The sequence below is a fragment of the Lactuca virosa genome, chromosome 2, assembly GCF_052849685.1.
Source record: "Lactuca virosa cultivar CGN04683 chromosome 2, Lactuca_virosa_CGN04683_v6, whole genome shotgun sequence".
Taxonomy (NCBI): domain Eukaryota; kingdom Viridiplantae; phylum Streptophyta; class Magnoliopsida; order Asterales; family Asteraceae; genus Lactuca; species Lactuca virosa.
In genome coordinates, this window is record NC_136427.1 from 94,710,744 (window position 1) to 94,724,534 (window position 13,791).

Sequence of the window (13,791 nt, forward strand, 5' to 3'; positions counted from 1 at the left end):
AAATTGTTTAACCAGAAATCTTCCTTAGTTTTTGGAAACTTTTACAAATTTAAAAACACTTTAACCAACATTACTTTAAGAACTCATAATATCTTTTTATTATTAAATTTTAGTTTATGTAAATAAATTCCCATTTGTATTTTAAGATACTTGAAGGAACATCTCTTGAAGGCCTAATTCCTAGTAGCTTTGTCAACCATATAAGGCAGAATTTGCAAAAAAACAATCAAAATTAAAAATTAAGTATATAAACATTTTTATATTGTTGATATATAATAGACAAAATTGCAAAAATGGTCCCTGTGGTATGCATTTTTTGGGGTTTTAGTCCAAACCCCGATTTTTTTGGATTCGTGGTCATTTTGGTCATGTTTGTACGTAAATTCGGTCCCTCGTAAAATTGAAATGACTATAATGCCTCTCTGATATATTTTTTTTATGTTTTTTCTATTTAATTTAAATGAAAAAGAAAATAAATAATTAATTTGGGCCCACATCTCTCTCTCTCTCTCTCTCTCTCTTGAAATCAAGAACATACCATTTATTGTTGTATCTACAAAATCATATTCGTCGTCATACCAATGTCCAAACAAACCTTCATCCCCACCACTCATCTCCCCTTCTTCGCTCACCTGCTCATCTTCTCCGATTTCCAGTAGGGAACACACACAAATCGCCGATGGTACTACACCCAAATCTCGATTTCCGGTAGTGCTACAAACAGAATGAAAGCTTCATCCAGAAAAGGCTGATGTTGATTATGAGATAGTACTATGATCTTAGGAAGATTGGTGTTATCGTAATAAGCAGGAACCCCTTTTATTGGTCTCAAGAACCCTAACTCTGATCTGAACCCCAGATGATGGTTTTGATCGGTGAGATTTGTTATGTTGATATTTTGGTGGGAGAGGAGGTGTTGAAGATGGTTAATGTCTGGAATGGTGGAATGTGTTGGATGGGGTAAGTTAAGCCCAGATGAGGGTTCAGGTCTTGTATGGTGTTGTTGTGAGTTCAAAGTACTATTCCGGAAATTCACTAAATCCAAATCATGATGATCTTGTTTAGTTGTTGAAGTGGGTTTAGTGTTGGGAAGGCTAATCTGGAGTGATAAGTCTGGTTGTGTTAGAAATAGCTCCATTACACCTTCAAACTGGAAATCTTGTGTCTTCTTCCAGCAAGGAATGCAGGTGACAACCAACAGGACCATATGTGCTTCATTTTTAGACCATTTTTCAATATTTCACCGAAATACCCCTGCCGTCCTTTTAATGCTTTACACCTCTAGCAAGGACGTCCTAACAATGGATCATCAACATGTGTCTTAGGCGCTGAGAAATGTTCTTGAAGCTGATTAAGATATTCATGTAGCCTAAACATTCCTTAAGCATTTGTGAGACCTCAATCATGGCGAAGCTTTTGAACATGATATCAGGGTGAATGATACAAAAGAAGCAAGTGGATTAATCTTGAGTGAAAATGCTGAGAAACTTATGAAGCAAAAAGGAATAATGCAGTGACAGACTTCATGAAGCTGAAGGAAATAATTGAAGCTTGAACTTGAGTCACTGATAGAGATAGATAGATAGATAGATAGATAGATAGATAGATAGATAGAGAGAGAGAGAGAGAGAGAGAAAGAGAGAGAGAGTGTGTGTGTGTGTGGTGTGTGTGTGTGTTTGTGTGTGAGCCCTTGTTATTGTTTTAATTATTAAAATAAATAATTTAGTATTAGATTTAAAAAGGAATGAAAGAAAAATGGAAAATAAATACCCCAAGGGTATTACAGTCATTTCACTATTCAGAGGGACCAAAAACGTAACGAAACTAACTCAAAAGGACCACTAATCTAAAAAATTCGGGGTTTGGACTAAAACCCCAAAAAAATGCATACCACAGGGACCATTTTTGCAATTTTGTCTATATAATAATAGAAGTTAATTTTTCATTCCTTATAAAATAAATTAACCAAAATAGACAAAATTGCAAGAATGGTCCCTGTGGTATGTCAAAACTAGCAACTTTGGTCCAAAATGGGTTTGGCTCGCAAGGATGGTCCAATAGTTTCATTTCCTTGCATGTTTGGTCCAATTTGGTTTGAATTTTTTTGTAAAGACGATTTTGCCCTTATTGTTTAATTTTTCATTTTTGTTTTATTACATGTAATTAAAAAACAATTAAAAATATAACAAAAATAAAATACTTCTCTCTCTCTCTCTCTCTCTCTCTCTCTCCAAGAATCGACCTATTCATCTTCTTCCCATACTTCCATTTTCTCTCAGATGTGCTCAATCTTTATTCACCGGAAAATTGCACATCCACCGGAGACACGTCTCTTACCCTCAAATCTGCCATCTCCGTCTTCTCAGTTGACCACCAAGCACTCATTACCCTCAAATCTGTCATCTCTATCGAAGCTTTCCTAAACGATCAAGGTGAAATCCAGATTTGTTCATCCGACGAAGACGATGGCGCTGTCCACCACTAGAGACGTCCCTCCGCCTTCTTCGACGAAGGGTTTTCTGATGGCGCCATATTTGTTCGATCTACGTTTATGAAGGGTTGTAGCTCCGATATCCGATCTACGTTTCTGTCTCTTTTCATCTTCTCCTATGTCTCTTCAAATCCCTCTACCGACTTCAGGTGGTGCTGGTTATGCTTCAGGCGGCGGTTTCTAGATCCATAACTCTCCTTATGGATTTCATTGACTGTTCATCTCTCTCCTAAGCTTTCTCGTTTTAAGAGGGTTGGAAATCCCTAACTTTGTTCGTCCAGTGGCTATTTTGAGTGAATATGCCGCAGAAAACAACTGAAATTGTGATCTAGGGTTGAGATATGTTATTGTTGTGTTTGTTATGTTTCTTTCCTTCTTCTTCTTCTTCTTCTATCTAGATTGTTGTTGTTGGGTTTGTTTGAAATATTTCTTGATGTCGATTTTGGTGGTGGTGAAGGGCAGTTCATCAGATCAGGGAAAATGATTTATGGGTTTGTGAATGATTTATGGGTTTGTGAATGTGATGTTCTTGTTCTTGAACTCAGGAAAAAATGAGTGTCTTGATATTCATATTCATATTTGTGTGTGTATCTTTGTAGTTCTAATCGACTTCACAGCTAATGAGATTGAGCTTTGTTTCCGTTGTTTAAATCAAATTAATCTTGATGTATGTGTAACTGTGTATGTGTGTGTTTAGAGTCTGGAACATTTGTAAACTTAATCTAATAAATTGAACAAAATTGGTAAAAGTGAAGGTTCTTCGTTTTGCAAATCCACTTCCAGACATGTGTTAAATTTGTTTGTGTTTTATTTCAGATCCAAAATCAAGAACGAAGAACACCCATTGTGGATTTGGATTTGGGATGTTGGATGGTGGTGGGTCACGACAGGGGGAGGCGGAGGAGCTGCCACAGTCGACTGTGGTGGCTCTCTTCGCCGGAGAAGTGAGAAACGAGGGAGATAGACGAGTTGGAGATGAAAGGGAGGTTGAGGAGAAAGAGAGAGAGAGAGAGAGAGATTTTTTTTTTTTGATTTCTGTAATAAAAAAATTGAAAAAGGGAAAATACCAAGGGCAAATCCGTCATTATAAAAAGTTTTAAAATTTTTGGACTAAACTCGCAACAAAATGAAACTATTGGACCATCCTTGCGAGCCAAACCTATTTTGGACCAAAGTTGCTAGTTTTGACATACCACAGGGACCATTCTTGCAATTTTGTCACCAAAGTATATCTTTGTATATACATATACCTTTTTAATATTTACAACTTATTTCTTTCAAGACAAATGGCCATGATGTGGTCTCAAATCCATTACGACCGTGACCTAACCAAACCTATGTCTTATAATTTATGCATGTCTAATACCCAACATGCTTGAACCGACACCTGACGACATGATTCGTAACCCAAAGTTACTTTTTGAGAAGGTATTTTACTATGCTCTCTCTTGGTGTATTTTTTTAGAAAATTATGTATGATTATTTGTCATTTTGCCTAAAATACCCTTGTGTTGTAGGCAGAAAAGATGGCCCAGACATTCAGGCAAAGAATTGTTCAACCAGAAGCCATGGCTCGTGCTGATATGCATATGTTCTTAGGTATTAAATTATGTCAAATAACCTTCTATGGAGTTTGTGTTAAAAAGACAGAAATGTCGTTGTGTTAAATAAATTAACTGTTTTATTTGTATGTTTGCAGAGTGGTTTGACACTTAATGCTGATGATATATTAGGTCCACTGACTGAATATTTTCCTATATGTGGATTTGAAGATTGATAAATAAAACCACATTTCTCACCACAAAAGAAATGTTGTATTTTGTTTGGTGAATGTATAGACCCTGGACTTTTGTTATGTGGCTCAAACAAGCTTCAAGTCTTGAATTATATGTACTAAGTTAGAATAGTAATAATGCTTTGTAAATTGGATAATACTTACAACAATACAAATTAACTTTTCACTGAAGGCTTCCGACTAGGGATGTCAACAGGACCAAACGGGAGCGGAAATAGCTGTCCCCGCCCCTGCTCCCGAAATCAGTTGTTTCCCCGCCCTCAGTCCCTCCCCCGGATCCCCCGTTTACATAGCCCTCGGTCCCGCCCCCGGTCCTGCACCCGTTCCCCTGTTTTATAGGCTTAAAATTCGATTTTTTTTGCTAAAAAACTGCTTTGTTTTAGGCTAAAAAAACTATTTTTAATAACTTTTAAAAACATAAAACCTAATCTTTTAGAAACTAAAAATTTAAAAATCCAACATTATGAATCCAACATTACAAAACGACAATTCCAACAATCTTACAAATATAAAATACGACAAATCCAACATTACAAATATAAAATACTTACATGTCCAAAAATATATGTCCAAAAAGTATATGTATTTTATTTTAAATATATATTTTTACATAAATGTACAACCGGGGCCCCCGTGGGAGTACGAGACGGAAATACCGACTCCCGACCCCGGTCCCGAAATTAAAGGGCGTTTAAATCTGCCCCCGCCCCGCTCCCGCTCCAGGTTTTTTTAAAAATTTAGCCCCGTACGGTATCGGGGTCCCACGGGGGTTTTTGACATCTCTACTGTTTCGCTAATTTGTCTACTGTTTCGTGTTTTGTATAATTTTTTTTTTCATTTTGAAGATATAAAACCGTAGGTTATTTTAAAACCTACGGTTTTCTCTGTATAACCTACGGTTTCCCAAACCGTAGCCTACAGTTTTGGTAAAATCTACGTTTTTTTCTTTTCTTTTTCTTTTTTTTAAAAATTTTTTATCTACGTTTTTGGGGTTGAAGTATACGGTTTTGGGTTAAAAAGCTACGGTTTTTTAATAGAGAGTATTTGTTTGAGAATTATTTTGATTAAAAAGATTGTTTATAAAATGTAGAGTTGTTTTTTGACAATTATTTTGTTAAAAAAATATTTTTTGTAAAATATTAAATAGTTTTTTAACAATTAATAAAATAATTTTTTGCTAAAATGTAGATTACTTTTTAGAATCTATTGACTAATTTTTTTGATAAAATTGACTACTTTTTTGCTAAATTTGACTATTTTTAATATGAAAAAAACACTAACTTTTATTCTAAAAGAGATTTTTCTTTTAATATATACTAGGTACGATTAGGGATGTCAACGGGGACAAACGGGACGGGAAGTGCATCCTTCGCCTCCGCCCCCGAAATTTCCCCGTTCCCCCGCCCCTGCTCCTGCCCCCGAAATGTTCAGCCTTCCTACCCCCGCCCCCGTTCCTCCGCCCCCGAATCCCCTTTTATAGCAAAAGTTTACATGTTAAAAATAAAAAAGTTATGGCATATTAAACACATTATTAAAAACTTAAAACATGTTTTATGATGATTTTTGGAAGCTCAAAATCATGTTATTATTTATTATATTTATATAATTAATATATGTAAATATATGCATAATTTATTAACAGGGTCCCCATGAGGGTTTCGAGACGAGATTGCCTACCCCCATCCCCGCCCCCGAAATTAAAACGGGAGTTAACCTTGCCCCCGCCCCCGTCCCCGCCCCCAATTTTTTAAAAAAAATTCCCCTAAACGGGACGGGGCCACCATGGGAACGGGGTCCCACGGGACTTTTTGACATCCTTAGGTACGATATAGTAGTCAAAATACATGAATTAGTAGTCAAATACCAAAAAAAACCCCAAAACCATAGGTTTTTAGATGAAACAGTAGATCATTTTTAATCTACTCATTGGGAAACAGTAGACTTCTCAGAGGAAACAATAGACCATTTTTTCGTCTACGGTTTCGTAGTGAAATATGAAAAAAAAATCCTTATATACTAAAATCAAAACCATAGGTAAATAGGCAAAACAGTAGATAATTTTAACCACCTACAGTTTTGATGACTATTTTAAAATAAGTCCTAAATTTTAGCAAATAATTGAGAAGTCATTAGTAATTTGGTTAGATTAGTAATTTTTTTTTTTTTTTTTTTTTGTCATTAGCCATGAATTTATAATAAAAATAAACAAATTACATGGAATTTTTCGAGAAACCCCACATCATTAATAAAGAGAAAAGTAAGTTTAGGGAAGAGGTATCCTTCACGTGTACTCCTCTTTGGATGTGTGTATAGATTTTTAAGCACAAATTCAGATTTTGATTTCTGATAATGTCATCATCGTCGGACAATTGCAATTCTCGTCACTTCTCATGGCTCATGAAATCTTGTTTCCCAGACCCACGACCAAACCCCTCCCTCCACTACTCTCCTCCACCGGCCACCACTTTTTTCCACCGTCCCACCACCATATCTTCTCTCCCAAACGACCTTCTCCTTGAGTTTCTTTCTCGGGTGGCCCAGTCTTCTATACCATCCATTTCCCTTGTCTGCCGCCGGTGGTCCCAATTAATTGATTCTTCCGAGTTCTACGACCTTCGCCGCCGACGTGGTCTTCTCCATTTTGCCGTCTTTGTGGTCTCTTTTTCTGATTCCGGCTTGTTCGCCGCGAATTACCAATTGGGTCACGACAGCCAGTGGAGGACAACATCCTTCTTGAATAACAACTACGATGATGCTGTTTACCCGTCGAGTTACAGCGCTTTGTCGTCACACGCGCGGCTGGCTGCGATTGGCCGCTGGATCTACATTATTGGGAAAACGACGATGCTCCGGTGTGACGCCTGGACCGGAGCGGTGATACCCAGATCGAAAATGTCCGTGTTGAGGAAAAAATTCGCAGTTGCTGTAGTCGCAGGGAAAGTATACGTCGCCGGTGGGTCTACTCGGACGGCAACCGTAGAGGAATACGATCCAAAAAAGAACTCATGGCGAGTAGCGTGTCAGGCGCCGAGGATGCGATATGGGTGCATCGGAGCATCCGTCGACGGAGTTTTATATGTGATAGGTGGACTGAAGATAGGTGGCACGACAGGTAACGACGGAACGCGCACCGCCGCTGGTACAGGTGCACACGTCTACGCGAGCTCGATGGATTTGTACGATGTGGAGGCGCGTAGGTGGTTGAGAAGCCGTGCAGTACCTGGTGGTGGATGTGTGGTAGCGGCTTGCTCTTCCGGCGACCACATCTACATTCTAGCCAGCCACGCGGTGGAGCTTTCTTTTTGGAGGTTCAATGGAAATAGACGTGTGGGTTTCGGAGAGTGGTGTCGATTAAAGAGTCCGCCGCTTCCAACTCAAGTCCGACTGGACGGCACGGTGAGGTTCAGCTGCGTTGGGGTGGGGGAAAAGGTGGTGTTGATACAAATAATGGGATGTATTGATGATTTGTTAAGGAGGAGTGGACGGAGCACCAGAGGTTTGAAGGAAGCATTGGTGTTGGTTTACGATTCCGCCGCCGGAGAATGGAGTAGAGGGGCGGACTTGCCGGATGTTGTTCGACGCGCCGCCTGTGTTTGTGTGGAGTGGTAATGAATAGGGCCATAGCACATAGGGGGGCGTAGTGTTAAAGTTGCAAAGGAATCTGTATCGTGTTGACAAATTTGTCCATCGCTATTTGACTAAAATGGCGAAAAAGGCCATCTCGTACTTTGTGTTGTTTAAGATGGACACCAATCAAGACATGTGACTTTACCAGAGGGCAATATAGTAATTGTATTAGCGTTTAATTATTATTTATTTACTTTACCTCACATTTAATATTAACTTTTTTTTTAAGACTAGAACATGTATAATTTTCACCATTTTTTAATGTTTTATATTTATATTTTTAATGTCAAATTTCTATCGAGTTTATTTTACAAAAGTCTCACAAATTATTTTGATAATTAACTCTACTGTTATATATTTTTTTAATTAGATAATTCGTTTGTATTTTTATAAAAAAAATTTGAAAAAATGTTTAAGATTGAAATTTGATATTAAACTATTGTAAATCATCTTACAAAAGACCTATATGGTTTGGTACTATATGATATTTTTTTTAGGCATCCTATTTTGTCTATATAGCCTTTTTAAGTTATAGATTGTCAATTATGATGAGAACAAGATCAATGAAGATGCGAAATAAAATAAATTAGAAAGCAGACAATATACAAACGAGCTTATAGATTGATTGATAGATTAATAGTACAAATGAAGGCTCAAGTTTTGGAAGAATACAAACACCGAGAAGAAACGTTACTCGTTTAACTCTATCTGCACATGTATTTATATTTATATATTTATTTTTTGTTTCTCAGTTTAATATTTGTTCTTGAATCTAATATATATATTTTTTCAAAAGTTATCTTATTTGTTGTTGTTTTACGATCTATTAACAAAATAAAAACCTAAAACAATAAAAATGTTTGTCAGGTGCTAATAGATGACATGAATAATATGCTATTTTTTAAGTGTTTCGAGGTGTCCAAATGCATGAAACAAAAGTAATTTGCTAATAATATCAACGGGGGATGATTAGACGATCATATATGTTGGATTAAGTATCTAAACTCATAACTATAATTGGTATATATTTAATTTGATAGTAGGATGATCATTTTGAGTTGTCTTCACTCTAACAACTTGAAATGATGACTTTTGAAGAGAGAGACTGAATTTATTATTTGGAATAATAAATTGATTTATTAATGTATTATAAAAATAATATATTAATTAGAAATCATGTTATTTAATTAGTATTTAATCAGAAATTAATTTGTAGATAATTTTGGGATTAAAGGAACTGATTAAAGGAACATGGGCTGTTTTGCAAATCATTAATAGTTGTGAAACTGAGCTATTGGACTGCTTAGATCAGAGTGTACATAAACTATAAGGAGGCCCTATAGATTTCTGTTGGATTAGTGTCTAAGCACTATAACTATAATTAGCATGTACTTGACCCGATAGTAGCATAGTTCTTTTGGGTTGCCTTCACCAAAGCAACTTGACTGGATAATTATGGAGAAAGAGGTTAATTATGATTTATTAATATATTATGTGAATGATATATTAAAAGAGAAATAATATTATTTAATTGATATTGGTCAAAAATTAATTTAGAATTAATTTTGTGATCAAAAGAGATTAATTAAATAAAGGGGACTGATATTGTAATTATAAGATAATTACTAAATGGGCTGAGGATCCCTAAGGATAGGGGTGGACGAAATCTTATGGATAGCCCATAAGGATTTCGTCCATGGTAAGGTTCTGGAAAAATTCTATGGGCTGCTTAGGGCCTAAGCAACCGGATTAGGTATTTGACTGAAATCCTAATACCTCAGGTATAAATAGACCCCTTGGGATAGCATATTTCGGCTACACTAAACCCTAAGAAGAGTTCCAGCCGAAAATTAGTATCCCTAGCCTCTCTCTAACATTCCTCCATTGCTATTGGTGTTTGTGATCGATTAGAGGTATTACACTTGTGATACTAAAGCTCTCAAAGGTTGAAGATCTTCAAGCTACAAAGAAAGGTATCATTCTAACTTGTTTATTATGCCAATTTCGAAATAAGCATGCTAGATTACAGTTTATAAAGCTTTGGATGATTATTGCATGTACAATTAGAAAAACTAGATCCAAAGCTTTAGGGTTTGCATGTGCACCATAAGATTGTTGTTACGCTCAAAATCCATCAGGATTTCGTCCAAGGCCTCTATATGAGGAGTCCATCGGCTGCTTAAGCCTTAAGCAGGAAATTAGGGTTTCCTCCAGAAAACCCTAGCAGCCCACAACTATATAAAGACCCCACCTCATCGGATTTTTGGCCAATGTTTGCATTTGGAAAACCCTAGCCGAAATTTGGTGCCATTCCCTCCTCTCTCCTCTCATCCTCTTGCTAGTGGTGTTTGTAATCCATTAGAGATGTCATATTTGAGGCACTAAGCTTTCAAGAGTCAAGGATCTACTAGGTTTCTTGTTATTGCTACATAACAAGTGAGGTAAACTTCTAAACCCTAATTATATATAGATTTCGATTTATATATATGCTAGATTGCATATTCAACTAGTGAAAAACCTAGATCCAAAGCAATTAGGGTTGCATGAACACATAGGTTGTAGTTATGCTCAAAACCCATCAGTGGTATTAGAGCCTAGAATGTTTTTCAGTTGAATTTGATGCATATGTGAATTGTCCAAAGGAGAATGGAAAAAATTCGTTAATCTATTCATCAGACGCGACGGGTTCCTCAAGGGACTCAACGAGTTAGTCCAACTCGATGAGTTCACTGCCCAGAACTCGACGAGTTGACTCGTCAGATCCCTGATTTTTCGATTTTCATATCTTGATTTGATTAGGATAATTACCTTAATTCATTTTTATTGCTTAATATTTAATTTTCTTAAAAGGTAATGGTATATCCTTATCAAATTAAATGATTTGGTCAATTTTTTAAATAAAGACAAAATTAATTTATTAATTTAATTATTTAAAAATTGATCTAGTATTTTTGAATAGTTTTAAAAATACACCCTATGGTTTTACAATTTAAAATTTAATTAAAAATTTTAATTTTGAAATCTTAAATTTAAGAACCCTAGTATTTTAAAAGGTGTAAAGTACACCTTTATAGATGTCGTTAATAATTTAATTAAATGTTTAATTAAATGATAAATAATAAATACATAAAAAAGGTTTAAATTTAATCAAATTAAAAGTTTAATTTATTAAAAGATTAAACCACTAGTATTTTAAAAGTTTAAAATGCACTCTTATATTATACTAACATTAAGGGTTTAATATATATATATATATATATATATATATATATATATATATATATATATATATATATATATATATATAAAAGAAAAGTCAGTCTTATCGTTAGTAGGCCTCATTCACGAAGCTGGTCTATAAGGGGTGTTTAACGAAGCGGCCTGTAAAATGACCACCATTGGGTATCCATTCTTACTGTCACACCCCAAAACCGGAACGGCGGAAACATTCTGGGGTAGAGGACGTCATGTTTAGTATCACAAGACATGAATCATAGTAAGCAAAGTAATGAACAACCATTTCATTAGAAAGAGAGTGTTGACAAAGTGTGTGTTCACAAAACATAGAATACATAAGCAAATAACAAACAAGACTTGAAGCTATTATGCTCCATCTTCTGAATTCCCAGCGCGAGTACCTGTCTACTAGGCTCCTGAGAATACAAGTTATTTGAAAGAGTTGATCAGCAATTAAGCTGGTGAGTTCATAAGATTTTAGTGATGTACGTAAGTTGTAAGAAAGTTGTTGTAAAATGTTGTTAAAAATGTAGTTGGAAAATGTAGTAAGTTGTAAGTTCTGTTTAGAAAAGTTCGCCTGTTCCTCTCAGAAAATCCTATATTTTCTACTTTGATGAAAGATACGTAAAAATGATTCCATAATCCTTTCTATGAGTACTAAATGGATACAAGTGATATAAAACTCAGAGTAAACAAACAATCGACTATGCACATCTGCCCTAAGCTCACAACCAAACAAGGAACAGGAAGTAAGGCGGATAACACACATCCCATTGTTTGTTAGATCATTGTTGTATATAACTCTGGCGTGTTCACTTGTTACTCATGGAGTTAATTGTAATGGTTCCTTTATATAAAAAGATTCTTTAAGAAAACCCTTATTTCTTATAATAAAATGGTGACCACAGTGATTAATTCTATAATCACTTAGTTTATACTGGCTATATATGATCTAATATCGATTAGATAATTAATTGGGTGAATCTGCCCTAAGCCCACAACCAAATAAGGAACAGGAAGTAAGGCGGAAAGCACACATCCAACTACCTATTAGGTATTAATGATATATAACCATGATGTATAAACTAAAGCATTATAGAGTTAATCACCTAAGGTCCTTTAAGTTTATCCTGGTTTAATAAAATGGATTAAACCCTTAACTGGTAAGTTTCTAGTTTTGTGTACCAAAAGTTCTGATTTGGAAAGTATGTTTTGTACTAGAAAACTGTGCGTTGACTCTGTGTCCTATGACTTGACCCATACCTAGTACCCTTATGATGACTCAATGTATACTAGACATATATATCTAGAATCGAATAGATAATAGACTGGGTGAATCTGTTCCAAGCCCACAACCAAACAAGGAACAGGAAATGAAGCGGAGAGCACACATCCTATTACCTGTCGGATCCTATTGATATATATATATATATATATATATATATATATATATATATATATATATGTATGTATCCTTTGATGTATACATTAAGGAATCATAAGGTTAGCATTATGGTCCTTTCTACTAAACGTAGCCTTCTACCAAGGCATCTAATGTTATGCATGATTGTTTCTTGTATGAGTGTGCATTTTCCCGAGTGAGACTATCATTAACTAAATATAGTTTATACATTAATGAATATGTGAGAAGGTCACAAAGTAAATGTAATAGGGAAAATAATGTTTTTCCTCAGCAGTGACACTGCTGGCTATAAAGTGATAAAATACAGACTCCAGGTAGTATTAAATGTACAATACACCTCGGGGAGTCTTTTTGCCTTTAATCCTTAGTCGGTCAAATTAAAGGTTTAAATGTGAACTCGTATGTAACCATGCTGATCGACGGCTGAATAACTGATGACCCTCTAGTGTCATATGTAGTGAGGTGACATTTGTCACCCCTTGGCCTTATCGGCTGGGACTGTAGCTAGCAGTCAGGGTGTGGGAGTGTCTGTCCCGTATAGATCTATACACAAGATGCCCGCTCTCCCTCCAGGAGACTCTGGTTACAATATGATACAACACTGTATTGTTGTATCCTTAAATAGTATGTCACATTAATTTATCGTATAATAGTGTTTGTATAGTATGTCATAGTGTAGTGATGTTCTTTCTGTACTAGTGCATAGTATATCCTCTTGTATGGTGTATAGTGTGAAATGTTCCTCATAATAGTGTGTACTGACTCATGTATGAACTGACTCTTTGTATGCTTCATTGTACTAGAAGTAATGAGTAGTGTCTTCCCAAACTATACCTATTATAGTTTACTAATGGTTTACTTGAACTGTTATTGAAAAGACTCTTTTATCTACTAAGTTATGCTTGTACTTTAAAAACGGAGTTTTGTAAAACTATAAAGTAACATAACTTTAAAAGAGTTTTGAAATGTTTTGATCACTTATAAAAGACATAAGCAATCTTTTGAAAGATGTATATAGTAAACATTTACACAATTATCATTGTGTTCAACTTGTATTCCCCCCCTTTAAAAGCATTTAAAACAGTTAAAAGATTCATTACGGGGTATGAACTCACCTGATGTGGGCGATTCAAACAAATACGCGCGTAAGGATGAGAAGTTCCACGAATGAAGTCCCGAGACACAACAAGTCCTAAATGAAATATAATGACATACATT

The 13,791-nt window shown here is 35.5% G+C and overlaps 1 protein-coding gene across 1 annotated transcript; it reads left to right on the forward strand.

The window, feature by feature from the left end:
• Nucleotides 1-6,573: 6,573 nt before the first annotated feature.
• On the forward strand, nucleotides 6,574-8,141 carry LOC145159301 (Galactose oxidase/kelch repeat superfamily protein). The gene has a single exon (XM_079078243.1). The coding sequence runs from the start codon at nucleotides 6,636-6,638 to the stop codon at nucleotides 7,893-7,895; it is 1,260 nt and encodes a 419-aa protein (XP_078934369.1). The 5' UTR covers nucleotides 6,574-6,635; the 3' UTR covers nucleotides 7,896-8,141.
• The last annotated feature ends 5,650 nt before the right edge of the window (nucleotides 8,142-13,791 follow it).